At 34.7% G+C, this 19,362-nt stretch overlaps 1 protein-coding gene across 4 annotated transcripts in view; it reads left to right on the forward strand.

Annotated features, from left to right (window-relative positions):
- Positions 1-19,362, forward strand: part of DMD (dystrophin) — a 950,620-nt gene that overhangs the window by 339,020 nt on the left and 592,238 nt on the right. For all 4 annotated transcript variants that reach the window (XM_030448312.1, XM_030448319.1, XM_030448327.1 and 1 more), the window contains exons 32-37: positions 4,001-4,174; positions 5,038-5,193; positions 11,204-11,374; positions 14,368-14,547; positions 15,949-16,077; positions 17,599-17,769. In XM_030448312.1, coding sequence (XP_030304172.1) covers positions 4,001-4,174; positions 5,038-5,193; positions 11,204-11,374; positions 14,368-14,547; positions 15,949-16,077; positions 17,599-17,769 — 981 coding nt within the window. The remainder of the gene's footprint in view (positions 1-4,000; positions 4,175-5,037; positions 5,194-11,203; positions 11,375-14,367; positions 14,548-15,948; positions 16,078-17,598; positions 17,770-19,362) is intronic.

Genomic DNA, 19,362 nt, shown 5'->3' on the forward strand with positions numbered 1-19,362 from the left:
GGATGTTTTAAGTGTGCAGTTGAACAAAGTAAAACCACAGTGAGGCTCTTTAGTATACATTTTGAAGTACTTGAAAATATTTAGAGATAAAAGTATATTAAAATATTTAGAAATATTTGGTAGAAGTTCACTTGAAAGAAATCTGTTCTGAGCTGTGCTCACTCATCAATTAAAAATTCTACTTAGTACATTATTTCATCTAGCTTAACAGACACAGAGGGACCTGCTTGAAATTAAAGAAGACTAAGAGAAACAATGCACATTTTTTTGCATTAGCTGCAATAGGTTCTTGACTGTTGTGCTGCTTTGGTTTTTGGCATTAGTGCTAAAGTTCTCCAGGCAGCAAAACAAATTTTCAAAAGTTATCAGGAAAGACAAATAATTTTGTTATGGTAGTAACATAAACAAGGCTATCTTTTTCTGTGTCAAATATTTCTATATATCTTAGCTATAGCTTTATTTTTTTATTATGGATAACACTAATGGGTATTTAATAATTAATTTGAAATTAACAAATTAAGGGCTTTTTTAAAAAAATGTTCCCTCACCTACAGGACTAGGGTTGGGGTTTTTTGAGAGTAGTTATATTCCCTTACTTTTCTGTCTTCCTGCACTCTAACTCACCTTCCCCCATGGTCTCCATGATAGCTGTGATGTTGCCTGAATTTCACCAGACTAATAACTTTGTATCTAAATGTTTATAACTTGAGCAGCACACAGGGGAGCCCTAACTTTTAAAAAATTTATTTAATTCATCTTTGAAGATGCATGAGTTTGAGTTTTGACAAATTGATGAAATAATTTTAAGAATCTGTTTTGCTTAAGTTATATAAAATATGAGCCAGAAAATAACAAGTTTACGTAATGTAATGATCAAGTACCAAAAAAGGTAAAAGTTGAGCCCATGGTGCAAAGACTTTTAGGCCAGTGAACTCTTGAATCCTATTCCATTGTGCAATACCTTTGACGGTCTATCACATGTGACAAGATTTGTCTTTACTTGTAACATTTTCCTGAATAGCATTCTCATGTACAGATAAATAATTCAAACATTTCTCTTTTTTTAGCACTAAGTAATAGCTCTAATTTGACATATTTTTATTCTAACATTAGATCCATTGTCTAGAAAGAAACCATTATAGAAATAAATAATTTCAATGAAATTATTAAACAACTCTTAGTTGACTAAATTCTCCTGGTTTTTTGTATTACTCTACACTGACAGTTGAATTCTTATTTTTAATTTTTTAAGGAGGAAGGAAAATTAGGAAACTAAGAGTAATTTCTGCCATAGTGATTTAAAACCTCATAAGTACTATGAGGCTAAGAATTGTTACATGGAGGTGAAATCTTGTATGAGAAAGGGCTGCTGTTGAAAACTCTGTGCTAAATTCTTTGCAGGAAGAAATTATAGAGGTGACAAATTACATTATTTTTCTTTATTACCCATTTTTCAGAGTACAAACATACTCGGTTTACTCCATTTACCACATTACTAATTCCTAGTGATACTTTAACCTTATTTAATGTAATAAATTATGAAAGAATTACAGTTTTTTGAAAAATGTTTACTTATAGGGCATTATATAAAAAAATATTTAATGATCTACAGTCAAAAACTATTGTTGTGCTTTCAAATAACTGCAGAATCTTTTCTTCTAAAGAAGACATATTTCTCAAATAAAAAATGAATAATACTGACAGAGTTGTGGGCTTTCCTTCTCCCATCAGTTGTTGCTGTGCTCTTTATCTGGGCCAGCTAGGTTTGCCTACTGCCCATGAAGTTTGAGTATGGCCACCAATCCAGCTGACTACATATTTTAAGTATTTAAGAATTCTCATGTTAATTCTCACCAAACATCCATTTAACCCTAAACCATATCTTCAGTAGTAGCCAGAAGACGGTGACAAGGTACAATAAGATGAACATCATTTAATGCTTCCCTAGTGATTTGCAGCTGAGCAAATTCTGGTTTAGAGGTATTTAAAAGTCTTGTCTAAATGCTTTTGGAAGTCTTGTAAATTGCTGGAATCCCCCCCATTTAATTGACAGCTAGTTACGCAGTTTAACTGAATGCCATGTGGAGTAGCATTCCTTTTGTTTGTTTTGATTTCCTTCTGTAAATGTTTAACTCGCTGTCTCCTTCCATAAATTTTAAGAAACTGCTAACAATTACTTCCTAGTCAGCTTCCTTCATACCACTATTTTTACTCCACTTCAGTTTTCTCTTTTCAACTGATTATTATGTTAAATCCTACTGAGACCTTTAGGTTGATAGCCTTGCTTGTCCTGTCATTCTTCTCTACATATTTTCTATTTATGTTTTTTGAGATGGAGTGATCAAAACAGCACATATCATTCAAGCACAATATAGTTTTATTCAGTTATTTTTATACTATGGCAAGTATTTTGGGTTTTGTTCTTTATGTTCCTAATTATTCCAAATACTGACTTTTCTTGTTTGGCTGTTTTTAAGTATTGAGCTGATATTTTCTTAAAACTTCCAGGGATTTATATAAGTATTTAATAGAAGTGGTATAGTTATCTATTAAATTTTTAATGAGAGTACTAGTAAATAATTTATATCCCACTTTTACATCAAACTTAGTGTTTCTTTTGTGGTAAGCATTAATTTTTAGATAAATTAAATGTAATTTGCTTAGATTTATTTCCTGCAGATCCTCAGTACTATGCAACCTACCAGTGCCTCTTCACAGATACCTTTAATTTTCTTTACCATTAATACTGTCATTCTCTCATCTTTTCTAGATCATTCTTAGTGTATTGATGAACACAAATTGTAACAGATACTAATGGTGTATTGAAAGCTTCCCACAGGACTTATCTTCAAGTGTCACAAGGAGATGAAAAACTAATTAAGTACAAATTTGGTGTATGCAAACACACTGGAGAAAAAGCAGACTCCTTATTTCTACATTTTGTTTCCTATATTTATTCAAATGTTAAATTACTTGTCACTTATTTGTCTGGGGAAAGACTTCCTTTCTTACCCTGTCGGATTTCCATTTCATCAAGAGGGAAAGTTTGTTGGAGGGAACTGCTGGAAATCTATGCAGTTCTCTATTACTCAGAATTGTCGTCTGCTCATGAGTCCTGACACCTTCGCAGAAGCATTCTTACTCATGCCTATGTATAGGCTAGTAGTATTTCTTATTTTATATTTTCCCAAGTTTGTTTAGTACAGACAACTCTGTATTGATAAAAAAATGTCCAGGATTTGAAGATAAAAAAAAAAAATCAAGTGTGTTTGCAAACGCTGAGTTCCTATTTAATTACTTAATCATTTTTGGTGACTTTTTTTTTTTCGGAACAGTAGAAGAACTTATTACAATAGAACATTGCCCTGTACTTCTAAAGAGAAATTAGTTCTTATTCAAGTAGATAATTAAAATGCTCTTTCTTTGCTTTATTTTTAATTATTTCCCCTCCTTCAGAGGTCAGGATCATGTGAGCAAGCAATATAATTATTGGACAAAGATAACAAACTGTGAAAATTGTGACATTAGAAGCCATGCTTTTTATAGATTCTTCTGACTTCTAATTACTTTCTTTTTACTCTACCTTATGTTTTTTAAAATTGAAGTAGAAACCAATTTTATCGTCTAAATCTCAGGTTTTGTGCTAGACTTACTTACTGCCCAGCCACTTTATCTGAGTTCTTTGAGGGACTAAAAGCTATTAAACCCCTCCCCCCCTTCCCTTTCCACTCCACAACATTTAACATACTGGAAAATATTGAAAACTCTCCCTGTCTACTGTTGAGTGGATGGGCTCACTGGCATCCAGTGCCCTGGATGAAACAAGAATTTATTTTCCTCCTCTGTAGAGCAAGAATCTCTGTTTATGGCATTTTTACATTTGCTTAAAAAGAAACTGCAGATTGGTAACAGATTCTTAAATGTTCTGAAACAGGTCTAAAACTTGGCCTCAGTGTTGATTTGATTTCACATTTTCTACTTGCCCATGCTTACTTTTCAGAAAAAGCTGCAGGATGTCTCCATGAAGTTCCGCTTGTTTCAGAAGCCAGCCAACTTTGAACAGCGCCTACAGGAATGTAAAAGAATTTTAGATGAAGTGAAACTGCAGGTCCCCAAGTTGGAGACGAAGAGTGTTGAGCAGGAAGTAGTACAATCACAGTTGGATCATTGCATGGTGAGTATTTATGCTGTCTATTTGTTTTCTGTCTGTTCTGCTTTTCAGATTTAAATTATTTTCAATGACAACGTCAGAAAGGGTTCTTAGAAAGATTTAGGACCAAAGTTGCACAATGAAAGTTATAAGAATCTTTTTATTTTTAAAAAAATTCTTTCAAGGAGAGGGAGATTCCTTACAGGTTCCTTACATGCCATCACTTAATGAACAGATGCTGACATCTTTTTGCTTAATCATTGAAATAGTGAAGGAAAATACAACAGATTATATAATATAGTTTGGCTTAACCCCATTGAGTTACTTTTTAATGTAGTTTTCTTAATTATTTATTTTTTTTAACTGTTTTACAATCTGTAAATGTAGGGGAAATCCTTTCTCCTAACACTCTCTTGATTCAACAGTATGAAAAACTGTCATTTTTAAATTAGTCTGTTTGCAGTTTAAATACATCCAACAAGCTGTATGGGTTGACAGAAGACATCTGTTGTTGTTTTAAATACTGCATTATCTAAACCAGTTTGAAAACAACCTTTGTCATATCTTAAAACAGTTACTGATGGTATGTACTTTCCTGTCTATAACATTTCTACCATTGATAGTGGTGACAAGTCTTTGAAAGCAATAAAGATAAGAGGTCCTCAATCTGTTAATTTGCATTCTGGTTTAGAAAATGATGATTTTTTTTCTCATAAGATTTTTTTTTTTAATACATGCTCAAATGGAAGTGGAAGGTGCTCAGATGGTGCATGATGCTGTTTTTATACAGCAAACAATGCAAAGACTCTTTACAATACCTCCAACAGTCTTCTCTGTTTCAATTATTTTAATAGTAGTATTTTTCTTTCATATTCCTATTTTATTAGAAATTATATAAAAGCTTGAGTGAGGTGAAGTCTGAAGTGGAAACAGTGATAAAAACTGGGAGACAGATTGTTCAAAAACAGCAGACAGAGAACCCAAAAGAACTGGATGAAAGGCTTACAGCTTTGAAGTTGCAATATAATGAACTGGGTGCAAAGGTAAGCTCTTGGTTTCTAATATATAAGTATGCCCTCTTTTTAACTAGCAAACTGAAGAATAATCTTGATATGGTAAGTAAATAGTGTTTTATCTTGGTCCTTTCCTGGCCCTTCCATTTTCTAAACATAGGGGCAGAAGAATGCAGGCAAAGGCAGTCATCAGATGTCTATCCAGTTGCTCTGAGAAAGCATTACTTCCTAAAGATACATAAAATTCCTTTATTGCAGTTTAAAATTATGCTTTATTATTTTTAATTTTTTTTCTCCTAGTTGATAATTTTTTAGGGGTCTGAGTGGACAGCTGTTTCATTTTAATGACTCGAACTAACTTGTTTCAAAATGCTCCAGGTCAGAAAAAGACTGGTATTTTTCACATTTTACTTAGGGAGCTTCATAAAAAAGACAATTCTACCTCTTAATTTCCTTCTGCCTTGGATACACAGGTCATTAAGTATACCATTGCCATTTGGCTGTTCAAAAATCTGCTGATCAAAAATTCTTGTCACTGAACTGTTCCTCAGGAGCCATTTGTGCAGCAATCTGCTTTGCTGCTTCTGCTCTCGAGTTGAACTGCATGTGTTCAGTTATTGTCAGAACTGTTCTCTGGTTTAAATGTCACTTGCAATCCTGACTTACCTTTTCATTGTATCTTGGTATAGAAGCCACATTGATGTTGTTTAGCTGTGAGTATGTAGAGTAACTGTCCTTTTATTATACATTACATACACCAGCAAACACTTGTACAGAATTTAATCATTAGTCATCTTTCATTTCTTAGGGGCTATCAAATATCTCAAGTTGTGAAAAAGTGAATCATCACCCTCTGAACTCTTTATTGATTATTGTGTTGTCTTGGAATACAACTTTATCAAATAATAATTAATCATTTGGTATCTATACAGTACTCACTTTGACCACTTAGTGTATGTCAGCCTATAAAATTATGAGGACTACTTAAATACTTTCCCAATATTCTTTTAACATAATCTCACCTACAGAAAAAAACAGTTTTCAAAATGTATCAGATTTTTACCTTATGATGTCTGTGACTTTGTTTATATATAATTAACCTTGTAAAATTGATTCCTATTAATTTCCTGAGTACTGTCATTCTTTGTGTAAAATTTCCATCTATACATCATCTATTTCTTTATAAGTTCATATGTAGTTAAATACACTTCCCAAGAGCAGAATGGTTTTGATTACTCAGTTTTTCCTAAAGGTCAGCTACACAGGCATAAGATAAGACAAACTACTAACCCATACTGACAGGATTGTAATTGAAAAGGATAATCACGCATCAGTCCCTGAAGACTCAATATTTTGGGGTCTGCGTTATCTGTGTAGCCTTCTCCTGAAGAATAGTCTTCTACAAGGACCTTTGATCTCTGTAGAGGAGTTGTGGCATTGTCCTTAAGACTTCACACAAATATTTCAGTCAACAAATGTCCTTCAGTTCTGTTTTATTTCTCTTGCCCTCATTAAAACTGTCCACAGAACAGCTAGAAATCTTAACATTAGAGTAAATTTGGTGCTGGAGTTGGCTGAATGAAGATTGTCAGTGACAGATAGAGTTAGAGTTGTCTGTTTATTTTTAAAATTTATATATTTCAAATATGTGAAATAGGGCAGAATGCAAATTTTTTCTTTTGCTAGATTATAAATTATTAGAACCATCAATTAGGAAAGCGACCCCAGGTTAACACTGAGAGTCAATATGTGGTGTAAATGATACCCAAACCCCACTGACTACAGTATGATAAAACAACTAGAGAAATGTTACCTTTGACAGAGATACTGCTCACTTGAGAACCTGAAAACAATTCTCTCTCTTGCTAGAAAATAGTTTTTAAGAGACATCAATCTTTTGAGTGTCAAGAAAACTGAAGTCTGCTTCATTAAGATTTGGATAGCTATCATTTGAGATTAGATAATACCTTGGGTTTTCCCATTATTTTACAAAAGACTGCAGCATTTATTCTTACATTATGTTTAAAGTAAGAGCAGACAGGTGCCATCTTTATAGGAAACCTCTCTTAACTAATGAAGGGATAAAAATAGGCTATTAGGAAGCCATTAGTGAACTGAAGTGAGCCATATTGGAAATTAATGGGTCTCAAAAATCTGTAGTGATGTTTAGTTTTGCTATCCTAGATGTAATTTCTCACATTTACCTACGTAGCAGGGTAGTTAACTGTTTTAGAGAGGGTTGCAAAAACCAAAAGATACGGAACTAAGAGTCAGCCATTATAATCCCTAACTGGCTGCATTGAGTCTAAGAGTGTCTTTTAAGAAAAAAACTTGCTAATATCTATAACTAGTCCTAAAACTCAGGGCTGAACTCAGTAGTCTGTATGAAAAACACATCTTGTAGACAAGTCTACATGATGTAGACTTGCTTGTTTGATTTCATATGTACTGCTTCAGGAAGACCCTTGTATTTGAACCAGTCCTTAAGCAGACTTTGATGTGGAATGGTTTCATTTAAACATGTGTTATGTGTTGTGCTCTCAAATGGAGAGGAAGATTACCATAATTTTCAATAATTCCGTAGAGTACCTATTGCAGTTTTACTGTACATTTTTAGGTATTATAACTTGAGGCACTCTGAACCTAGGAATTCTTCCCTTTGGGGAAGTGTGGGGTTTTTTATTTTTATTTCTTCCTTTGAGTTTTAATATCTAATGAATAGTACTGATTACTTGGGTAAGATCAGACTTTAAACCTCTCTTTGATCTAGGAATGAGTTTTTTATGTTCAGAACACCAAAGTTTGCCCCTCATATTTCACCAACTATACTTTAAAAGCACAATCAATAATTTTGAAACTGTAGTAGTGGCTCCAGTGTATATAGGTTTCAGATTAATTTGCAAGACAGCAAAATGTCATTTGAAATCATGGAATAGTGGTTGTATTTATGATTAATATTCTGTGCTTAATTATGTATTCACTTGCCCTTATTCTTTCTTTCTGACATAAGCACATATACATGCAGACACAAACAACTGCAATATATCTTAGGTAGATTTTCAGTTGTGAGTGGTTGTGACAGGTTGTGAGACGTACTTGTTTCCAATCACTCTGTAGAAGTTCAGCAGAATTCCTGAACTGTACAAGGAAGTGTCAGGAATAACATGCTTTCTGCTCTCCTAAGGGCTCTGCGTGCAGTCAGGGCTATTACTTTCAAGGTCAGGTCTTCCCTCATAATCTCACTGCTGCACAAGAACTTTTGGCTGTAAGGCTAAAAGGTTGTAAAATACCTTTTTTAGTTGTTTTTCTCAATTTATTTTAGTTTTCACATCCAAGAAAATTCTTTAAGGTAGCTAAAATATCTTTAAAATACTGAGAAATTTTTATGGTGATAATACGTTTGATTTCCCTACATGATACAGAAAGCCTTTAGAGGGCACTGTTTCCTATTTTTGGTTTTTTTTTTTTTAGAAATATGTCTTTACTTTTGAAGTACAAACTGGCACTGTTTAATCACTAATATCTGCGTATATACAATGTATATGGAAATTTTGTATTAGTATTGATATTATACTCCGAATAGAAACACATATATATAGACATATATAGCAACATAAATATCCTTGCTGTGTTTGAGCATGTATCAGTAACTTCATTTTATAGTGTACTAGGCATTTAGACTTACACAGGCAATCATGTTTAGGGTAGGGGACTGCATTATATTTCTGCAAAGTACCTGCTAATAGCTATTGACAATGAATTGTAATACTCATTAGAAGGAGAGGTGTAAAACATGTGGATTCCTTGCTCCATGTGGGAATGGAGCTATAAAAAGCCAAGTTTTATCATCCTTCCCAGGAATTAACCTCTTGGCCTGAGTGTGAATTCTGAGATCTCATTTGCTACATTTGCTTTACAAGAAAGCACATGAACCCTATTCTGTGAGTAGAAATGTTCTGAAATTTTAGCAATAAGCCTCTACAGAGTCATAATATAATAACAGGGACACTTTATTGCTTACTGTCTTGGAAAATCTGATCTGTTTGTTCAGGCATGCATGCACAGGTTCAGGCACAGGCCGTGCACTTAACCTCGTTACATCCTGTAACATTTTGAAACCTCAGACTCTCCTTGGAGATAAGAATAATTTTGTTCATTGTGCTACTACCTGTAGTCAAACAGTGTCAAAGGCCAAAATGGTTTTAGTAGATACTGATAGAAGCTTTGTTTACCTGCCAGTACTGTGGATTTTTATTTTTTTTCTATTTGAAATTACTCAAAAATCAGTGGCCAAAATCTTGCTCAATTACTAATTGACATACAAAGTAATTAGTAATTTCTTTGAAATACCCACCTTGCTTGATTGGGCTTCTTTAAACCTCAGAACAAACAATTTATTAATTTGTACTTTCTAGCTACTAGTTGCCTATTCTCGTTGTGGTATAGGTTCTTATCTGAAAACTCTTTATTTACTTTTCTGCCTTCTTTAATAATTTCCTTTCCCTGAGTATGCAGAGGGGCTTGTAGGGAAGATTGTATTTCCCCTAATCCCCACACCAAAATACAGTGTAAGACACTCAGGACAACATAAATATTCAGCCTTCCTTCTGGGTACCATGCAACATGCTTAAAATAACTTAAATAAAAGAGAGATTGTCCAGAGTATTTTATGGCCCAAGCATTCAGCATACGAAAAGAATTTTGAAAATCTGTGAGGGTAAAGAGAGAAATGAGGGGAGATAGAAGATTGGCAGCTAGTGGTGGATGGTCTGAAAGGTCAGAAAGTGTCAAGAAAATGGAATGGTGCTGCAGATGTCTGTGGTGAAGCCTCCCGTCTGAGAGACTGGAATCAGTTCCATGGAATGTGAATTTGGATTTTGGACTTGATTTGGATGAGAGGTTTCAGGAACATGTGAACGGTGGTTGGTGCTGTAAGAAAACTAAGTGAAAAAACAGAATATGGATATTAGTGAAGAATTTCAAAGGGGGCTATAATGGAAGATGGAGTAATGAAAAAGAAGCTTGAGATTACAGTCTAAAAACTGCTCTTCCTTTAAAAAGTCTGTAATATAGCCTACTCATAGTAAACTTTGAGAAACTCTCTCGAAAATGTGCATTTTGACTTTCTTTTGCTGTATCATTTAGGACAATGATGCTTAGTCTTTACTCACTGCCAAAGAGAAATGCAGACGATGCTTGAGAACACTTTGGTTTCCCCCCTCTGTGAGAAAAAGTAAAATAATATTATAAGCAAAATAAATATGTTCTTATTGCAGGTTTGAGTCTGACACATCAGGAGCAATGTGTGTCATGCTAAAGTGGCACAAATTTGTTTTCTAAGGTGGAGGGAGGCGGGGGGAGCAAGAGAGCTTAGTAAAGAATGGGTCAAAGAATGTAATGTAAATGTACAAGTTGTTCTTCAATGATCAAAATAAATGTCACTAAACCACAGAGAGGATTTACGAATTAAACACATTTCTTCTTATTTTATTTTTCATCATTCAGTGACTACTGTGTTTGAAGATTTTGGGGTTTTTTTTGAACACATTTTTTTATCTCCTAGGTACAATGAAAAAGCTTGAGAATGTAATATCACTATATGGCCACCTATATGAAAATGTGCTCTTTGTAGGGCTTTGACATCTATTTTATATTTCAAGAAAAGCCTGTTAATTCAGTTGTTGCAAATTAATTTAATATGCATGACTTCAAAACAGGAAAAGTTTCACAGAATCATAGCATGCTTTCAGCTGGAAGGGACCTTAAATATCATCTAGTTTCAAGCCCCCTGCAGCGGTCTACTGCAACTTAAAACTCAACGTGGTTTTGTGCACATATTTTCCTTATAGCTGTTTGCATTCTAGCAGTAAAATTACAGATACTGAGAGAACCAAGGCAAGTCATAATTATGTTGAAAGTGCAACGTGGTTGTGAAATTGCAAGTTAAGCTTTTATTTAAAAAGTGGCATGTAGAATATGGTAAATAAAATCATTGAAACCGCTTGACTGAAGGGTTAAGAAACACATTTTCTTTTTGCAGGTGACTGAAAAAAAGCAAGAGTTAGAGAAATGCTTGAAATTGTCCCGGAAGCTACGAAAAGAAATTAATTCTATGACAGAATGGCTTGCAGCGACAGATGCAGAGTTGACAAAGAGATCAGCTGTGCAGGGGATGCCTAGAAATTTGGATGCTGAAATTGCCTGGGCCAAGGTAATGACGTAACACACACTGTACCTTTATATATATCTCAGTATATGCATGGTACAGGCTAGATTTCTTTCTTGACAGAGAGATTAAAAATTCTAATGTTTTAATTGGTTGAACAATGTAACTGTTATGGCATTGTCTCACCCTAACATTAATGCTCAGGAAAGTTTAAACCATCAGCATATATCAATACCATAATTCACCTGCATGTTACCATAACCTTCATTGAGATGAATCTAAAGTAGAATTTTATTTTCCAGAGTGCTGTAAATTATCTATCCAGTATCCGTGTAAATCCCTTTCTCTTTCACTGCATTGTATTCATGATTAGAAGCAGTAAAATAGCTCCAGTGGATGAAAGATTAAAGATGTCAGAACACTGTGTATTCTGCGTATTCAGGTAGCAGCCAGGAGGTGGGATATTTGCTTTCTTACCCTGTTTAGTTTGTATCTTTCATTTTCATTCTGGGAGCTTTTTACTTCCATGAGGCTTCACCTTGAACTCTTATTTCAGGTTAAAACTCAAAGCCTTAAATGAAACTTTCAAAATGACTACATGTGCCACAGTTCAGATAAACATCTTACAGAAACATTGTGGAATACAAGAGTTCTACATCAAACTGCTTATCTCTGTGTGATGTTAAGACTTTACACACTATCATTCAACTTCAGCTAATCTAGTTTGTATTCTGCATATATAATGAAAATCCAATTTAACTCATAACAAACAAACCAAGTCACAATTGTATTCACATACCAAAATCTGTGTTTTAGAGGAAACTGTGCTCTATATTATCCAAAGCTTCAAAATTTCAAATAATTATATGCTGCCAGTAGCATTTTGGTTAAGTGTTTCTTTCTAGTTTCAAAGCAATACCAAAAAAAAAAAAACAACAACCCCCAAAAACCCAAAACCACCCTAAATTGTACTGCTTACTTATGCAAAAATTTAGTACTTCTGATTTGTTTTATAGAAAGAGTCCTTTAAAGATTTTGCCAGTTCCAACATGCATTATAGAAATAGTAATGAATAATACACAGGCAATCTTACTTATTTTTTTAAGGCTGTCCAGATTAAAGGCACTGGAGTAAAATTTGATTTGTGGTTTGATCTTTTTGGTTTGGTTTTTTGGTTTTTTTTTTTGTCTGTAAGTACCCCTTTCAAGCTTCTGAGCTTGACAAAATGTCTTTAACCTTGAAATGCACTGATGATTTACAAAGTAATATCAATAAAAAGAAAGTCTACAAGTCTTTTCTGAGATTTGTAACTGTGAGACTTTTGGTCGTCAGTCTATAAGAATAACAACACAGAACTTTTCCTCAGCTATTTGTTGGTGTTGAATTTTATAAAATCTACCCATGTTATTAGCCAGAACAATTAAAATATTATTGTCTGTGTTTAGTCACAATTCTGGTTTACTGGGAAAAAAAATCAACAGTTCAATGTAATATATGGTACTTGAATCATTATAAAGTATAACTCAGAAACCAACTGCACCACATCATAAGAAAAAGCCAATCCTCTCTAGCTTCTGTTTTCAAATGTCACTTGTTCCTTTTTAGTATTTGCTAATGTGAGGGAAGTTATGAAGGGAGTAAGGGAGGTTTCAGAAGGGTTCCTTATGAAACACCAAGTAAAAAAAGGAACAAAACCCAGTAGTATTTCTTAGTAAACTGAAAGATAAAATGTGCCACAGTACAGTGGTATCAGAGAAAGCTGTAAACTCCACTCAAAGTGTACATGACTTCATAGGGAACTACATTTATTTATACTAACAGGATTCGTCCTGTCATCCTATGGATTCTTATTTAAAATAGGTAAAATACTATTGTATACAATGACAAACCTCTTAAAACTTGTCAATAAGCATGAGAAACACGTGTGATGAAAGAATAGTGGTTCCCTCATAAGCAAAGGAAAGATTTCTTTCAGATAAAGAATTTTTTTAATAATTTTTAATTTCTGTTGTGGTATCCTATAACAAAGAGCCATAACTGGTACTTCAGAAAGCGTTAAATACAATAGTTTTTTTTTCCAAAATTGTATTTCATAATTCTGTTGAAGAGAAATACAAATAATAATTTAAAGGATCATGTTTTACCCCTGTGTCTACTAGTAGATGTGATTTCACATGAAAGTATCGCAGTAGTTAGTATTATATTCCTGCTTTTTCACATTATCTAAATATGTGGGGGCTAGCTCCTTTTGTTAGACTTCTTGCATGTTGCAACAAATCCTAAGAATTTAATAATGAGTAAATTAAATCTATTTATACCAAGTACACCAATAGTAGGAAAAGATGCTGGAAATCTGGTCTTATACCACTGCATACGTATTTTAATGATTCAAGTTTGAAGATACTATGGATATTAGCTTAATTTCCTGTTTTACTTCACAGAGTGAAATCCCAAGTGAATGGCATCCAAGATGTGTTTCTGTAGTAAGGAAGTAAGAAACCTGACATCAGAAAAGAATTTGATTTCTGCTGAGAAAGCATTGAAAAATAATTAAGGAATATTAAAATATTTCATGAGAGGGTTTTCAGTGGAGCTCTATGTCTTAAGATGTCATAGTAATGCTTTAATATTTTCCCATTTGCTATGTGAACTTTATGTGCTATTTGGTAGTTACACCACTTTATTATGTGCAAAGTAATCTTAAAAATCTCTCTATATATTTTTCAAGCATGGAATCTTGTTTAATAATTATATACTACAAATATATTTGGAACACTGGAAGACAAGTTAATTCACACTTTTTATAATGAAACTAATACCAAAGCTGAGTATGAGAACATGGAGAACACTTCCAGTTTTACCAGAGCTAAGGACTAACAATTTATTCTTACTACTCTTCACAGAATGTTTTTATTTCTTGCAGGAAATAAGAGTGCTCACTCTAATATGAAGAGAATGGTTGTTTTATTATTTTGTGTTGTATGTGTGGACAATTTTCAGATCTTTTCAGAATTTTTATTTTTCTCCTGCCCATGCAGGCAACACGGAAGGAGATTGAGAAGCGTCAGGTCCATCTTAAGAGCATCAGTGATTTAGGAGAAAATTTGAAGACAGTGCTGAAAGGAAAGGAAAGTCTAGTGGATGATAAACTCAGCCTCCTGAACAGTAATTGGATAGCAGTAACTTCACGTGCTGAGGAATGGTTCAATCTGTTACTGGTAAGGAAATTGCATTTTTTCACTCAGAGCCCATGTTGGTGTCCTGTCATAGGTGCTCAGCCTTAGGGGAACGTTTTTTTTCTGATGCCCTGGACTACACTTATTGAATATATAGGTACACCAGCAATCATACTGATTGATGCTTAGTACATTGTGTATATTAATGCTTCTCATTCATGTCTGCCTGCCTCAATATTTCCTGGAATATTTATATTTTTTTTTGCTAATGAATTAAATGTGGTTTCTTCCTAAGGACCCAGGCTGCCTGACTGTCAATCAAGTGAAAGGAATATTCAGATAAGTTAAATAAGTCTTGGGTTTGATACCAACAACCTCATCTCCTTTTGGCTACATTAGCATTTCTGTTTTGAAGAGTAGTGCAGTGGGGAAGCAAGTTCTTGCTTGCATGTTGATTTGGTCCACAGGGTATCTTTGATGAGCTCCAACTTGACTCATTTCATAGGCAGCTAAATCAGGAGCTGGGCGCACACCCAGTGTACTCAAGGACTGTGATTTGGTCTTTCAGAACTGAACAATGTGCATGTTTTGTGGTGCCTGTTTTGGTGGGAACATTTAGATAAGGACACACAATGAAGCTTAGTCCAAAGTCAAGCCCCTATATCACATATAAGTTAGTTTCAAGAGCTCCAGCTGCATCTAATTCAAACTGTTGAGAGTATCCTTCCTTAAAATTAATTTTATCGTGGGGAGATGCCTGTTTGAACTCTGAAACACAGAGGAGTCTTAAATGTTCAACTGCCAGAATGCTGTGGGAAAATCTATATTCTGTTTCTAATGCTGGAGTTTCAGCCCAGAAAAACTGAAGTAGTTCTTGAAGATGTGTCAGTCTTTATTATGACTTTTCAGAGCTTAATATGTTTGGGGTCCACTAAAGTTTCACTGCCTTATGGATGCTTCTGTGACAGATTACTGGATCACTACAGAGCTGCTTCTGATGCTCCCGGTCTTGTTTCTGACTTTGCAAGTGGATCTTCCACCTTAGCTTCAATCAGTTTAATGGCTTTCCAGAATGAGTTCTGGGTTCTTGGGAAACTTTTCTTTCCAACTCCAGTAGGTCTGGCTGTCAGCTTCCTGTTCCTCTCAGCCACAGACACCTGAACCTTGCTACGGTTTGATCACTGTTCTGCCTGTAACTTTGAAAGTTTTTCTCTGTCTCTCTCCATCCCTCTCTCTCTCTCTTAGAACATCTTTTTTAAAGAAACATAATATATAAGGAAAGAGCAAACAAACAACAGATTATATCTTTCATAAAACGATTGGTTCCTGCATAAAATAAACATATTTAATTTCATATTGTATGCCGCAGTAGGCATAATCATAGCTATTATTTCAGTTCTGATGACGTTTTTTGTATGCAGTATTTACCTTTTCCACATACAGGAATATCAAAAGCACATGGAGGCTTTTGATCAGAATGTAGCTAATGTCACAACTTGGATGTATCGTGCTGAAATACTGTTGGATGAATCTGATAAACAAAAGCCCCAGCAAAAAGAGGAAAATCTTAAGGTAAAAACATGTGATTTTCTGGGAAGCATTAATTTTATTATAAAAAGAAATCTATCAAAACTAACATATTTTGAAAGGTATCACAAACTGATGAAAATTCTTTTTTCTGTGTTAAAGCTACCCTCTTGCAGTTTGCAGATTACTTAATAAATCTGCACTGCATTGCAAAATTTAAATCCCTGCAGAAATAAAATCAGATATGTTGTAAGCCTTGGACACTTCCTCATGAGTAGAACAGCACTTTATAAAATCTGCGTTTGCTGGAAAATACTCCTTAAACACATCTGGTTGAACAGATGTGGTCTTCATTTTCAATTGCTTTTCTGTTTTTCTGTGATACTTTTCTGATATATATCTTATCTGTGTTTGATATATCTGTTATATAATTGTTTTAATTTTATAAACACTGTTTGCATTGATGCCAGACCAACACCACGGACAACAATATTGTATGGTGAACTATCTGTGTAACAATGGGTTAGAATATCGATCTGAAGTTGCATAATTCTAAATTATTATTTTTAAAAAATGTCTTTATTGAGATTAAACAACTTCAAATTATTATCTATATGGAAGGGCTTTTTCTTCTGAAATCAATGTGAAGTTTTACTTTGTATTGAAATCCTTGGTCAGTACCTGCTATCTAAGGAGCAGTTTACAAATCAGAATTGTATTCCTGGCAGTAACATAATGATGCCATTTACTAAAGCAAAACTTTACAAATTCCAAAGCAGAACATAAATCAATTCCTCATTGATCTCAGCAGGATTACATGGCAGACTTTTGTTTTGAATGAACAGTTTTGCTATTATCAGGTACAAAGTAAAATTATCTTTGCCATCAATACAGGCATATATATATATTCATATTGCACAAAGACATTTCATACAGACACTGAGGTGTAATTCTTAATGCCCAACTGTGTTTATGATTCTTAAGTGCCTGATTATCTTTTTCGGCCTCTGCCCAAACTGGGATCTACTGCTAAGAGTACTGTTTCAGGGGAAGAAGGCATTTGACCTCAGTTTTTTGTAATTTGTGATAGATTTATAGACAAAATTTTCTCTGTTTTCCATCTGGTCATTTTTTCCCTGTCTCAGTTATGGGTGTGAACAGTAATGAAAGCAACAATACACATCCAGTTCCATAATAAATGAATTAACAGCCCTTACAAGCTTTAGGAACATAAAACAATTTAGCTTATCCTAAACCATGCTGAAAATTGTAATCTTCAGGATAGGAGCCTGCCTAGAAATAATGCTCCCCAATAATTTCCTCTAGGAGATATTAAACACACATGTAGATGCATTCCTGCTGTAAATTTGAGGGATATAAGGGAATGTTATCTAGTAAGTTTCTACTGGATTTCTACTGGATTTACACTCTCATGCATAATTATCTGAATGTGCTTTGTGGTTTTGCTCCCTATTCCTTTGCACACTTTCTCTCTCTCTCTCTCTCTTTCTCTCTCTTTGCATTTATTACTAACTTCAAGCCCTGTCTCTTGCTCACGGACTGTAGCGCTTAAAGGCTGAGCTGAATGATATACATCCAAAGGTGGAATCTGTGCGTGACCAGGCAGTAGACTTGATGACAAACCATGGAGATCACTGCAGGAAAATAATAGAGCCTAAACTGTCAGAGTTCAACCAGCGATTTGCAACTCTATCACAAAGAATTAGGAGTGGAAAGGTAGGAGGACTTCCTTCCATATGGAGATGCATACAAAACAGTATTTATTTAAGGTACACAATTACAACTACATAACAGGCTGCGGTTCCACCAGAAACTAAACTTTTAAAAGAAAGAGGTGTAGATCCTAAGAATTATTTTTTTCTTTTTCAGGTGTGAAAGTTAACATTAAAGTCTTTTTTCACTGTCTTACAGTTAGAAGTATTAACTGACTTTATATGAACCTAACAATGATTAACTTATAAAGGATGAGCAACCTCTGGAAATCAGTAAATTCTTAATCTTCTCAAAGTACAAGTAGCCTTGGTTAATACAGATTAGGTTGGGAAGGCAAAAATTTCTTTAAGTGCATCCAGGCTCTTCCTATGAGGGTCAGACTCTACAAGGCTGGAGATATATGTACAGACAGATGTAGACAGATTTTATCAATTACACTTCAGCTACTCACCTGTACAAGTAGTTTACTGAATCTGAATTCAATATGGATTAGGTAATTTTCAGTCATGATTTTCTGGATTGTGCATAAGCCACGTCCTTTCTGCACTGTAATTTCTGCCTTTACTACAGAGAGCTATTTGGCAGATTAAAGCAGGCAGCCATACAGGTTGGTAAATAGGACTGTGGGAATGCATAGATCCCAATCTTAATTCTTTTTGCTAGCTACTGGAAATGAATGTGCAGAGGATCAGTAGCAGAGCAGGAAATAGGCTTTCAAAAAGCATAAGCAAAGAGTCATGGTTTTCATTACTTGTTTGGGATTTATGCAGAGCCCATTATCCTGTGTAACTAGCACATTGTTTGGGGATATATGTTTAGGTTTCATTTCTGCATCAGGAAAGAGTATATCCTGTGAATAGAGGAATTTTTTTTTTTCCTCTATTGTCCACCAGTTGTACTTCAGCTGTTCCAATGTGCTTCCTGCTGGCTTCTTACAGAAGTACAAACTGTAAACAGATAACATTGGCACTAAGCCCAAACAACTGTGTTCTGTGACATTTTTATTTTGAACATCTACTTGCTGAATTCTGGATTTCTTTCTCAGTTTGATTTTGCATTCCCACAATGCTGTAAGCAAACAGGGCTTTGCAGGAAGGACATGGACCTGAGGGATTGAGTCTAGAGGATGGCCATGAAAATGACCAGGGAGCTGCAACATCTCTCCTACTTAGACAGAGTGAGGGAGCTGGGGTTGTTCAGCCAGGAGAAAAGAAGGCTCTGGAGAGACCTAATAACAACCTTCCAGTACCTGAAAAGGACCTACAGGGATGCTGGAGATGGACTATTTGCAAGGGCCTGTAGTGCTAGGGTGAGATGAAATGGCTTAAAATTAGAGAAAAGTAGATTTAGATTGGATTTTAGGAAAAAATTCTTTACCCTGAGGGTAGTGGAAAAATGGAATAGGTTGCCCAGGAAGGTAGTTCAGGCTTCATCCCTGGAGACATTCAGGGTGAGGCTCAACGAGGCTCTGAGCAACCTGATCTAGCTGAGGGTGTCCCTGCTTACTCCAGGGGGGTTGGACTAGGTGACCTTTAGAAGTAGCTTCCAACCCAAATTATTCTATGTTGCAATCTTTCATAGGGCTGTATAAAGTTA

This window comes from Calypte anna, chromosome 1 (assembly GCF_003957555.1).
Source record: "Calypte anna isolate BGI_N300 chromosome 1, bCalAnn1_v1.p, whole genome shotgun sequence".
Taxonomy (NCBI): domain Eukaryota; kingdom Metazoa; phylum Chordata; class Aves; order Apodiformes; family Trochilidae; genus Calypte; species Calypte anna.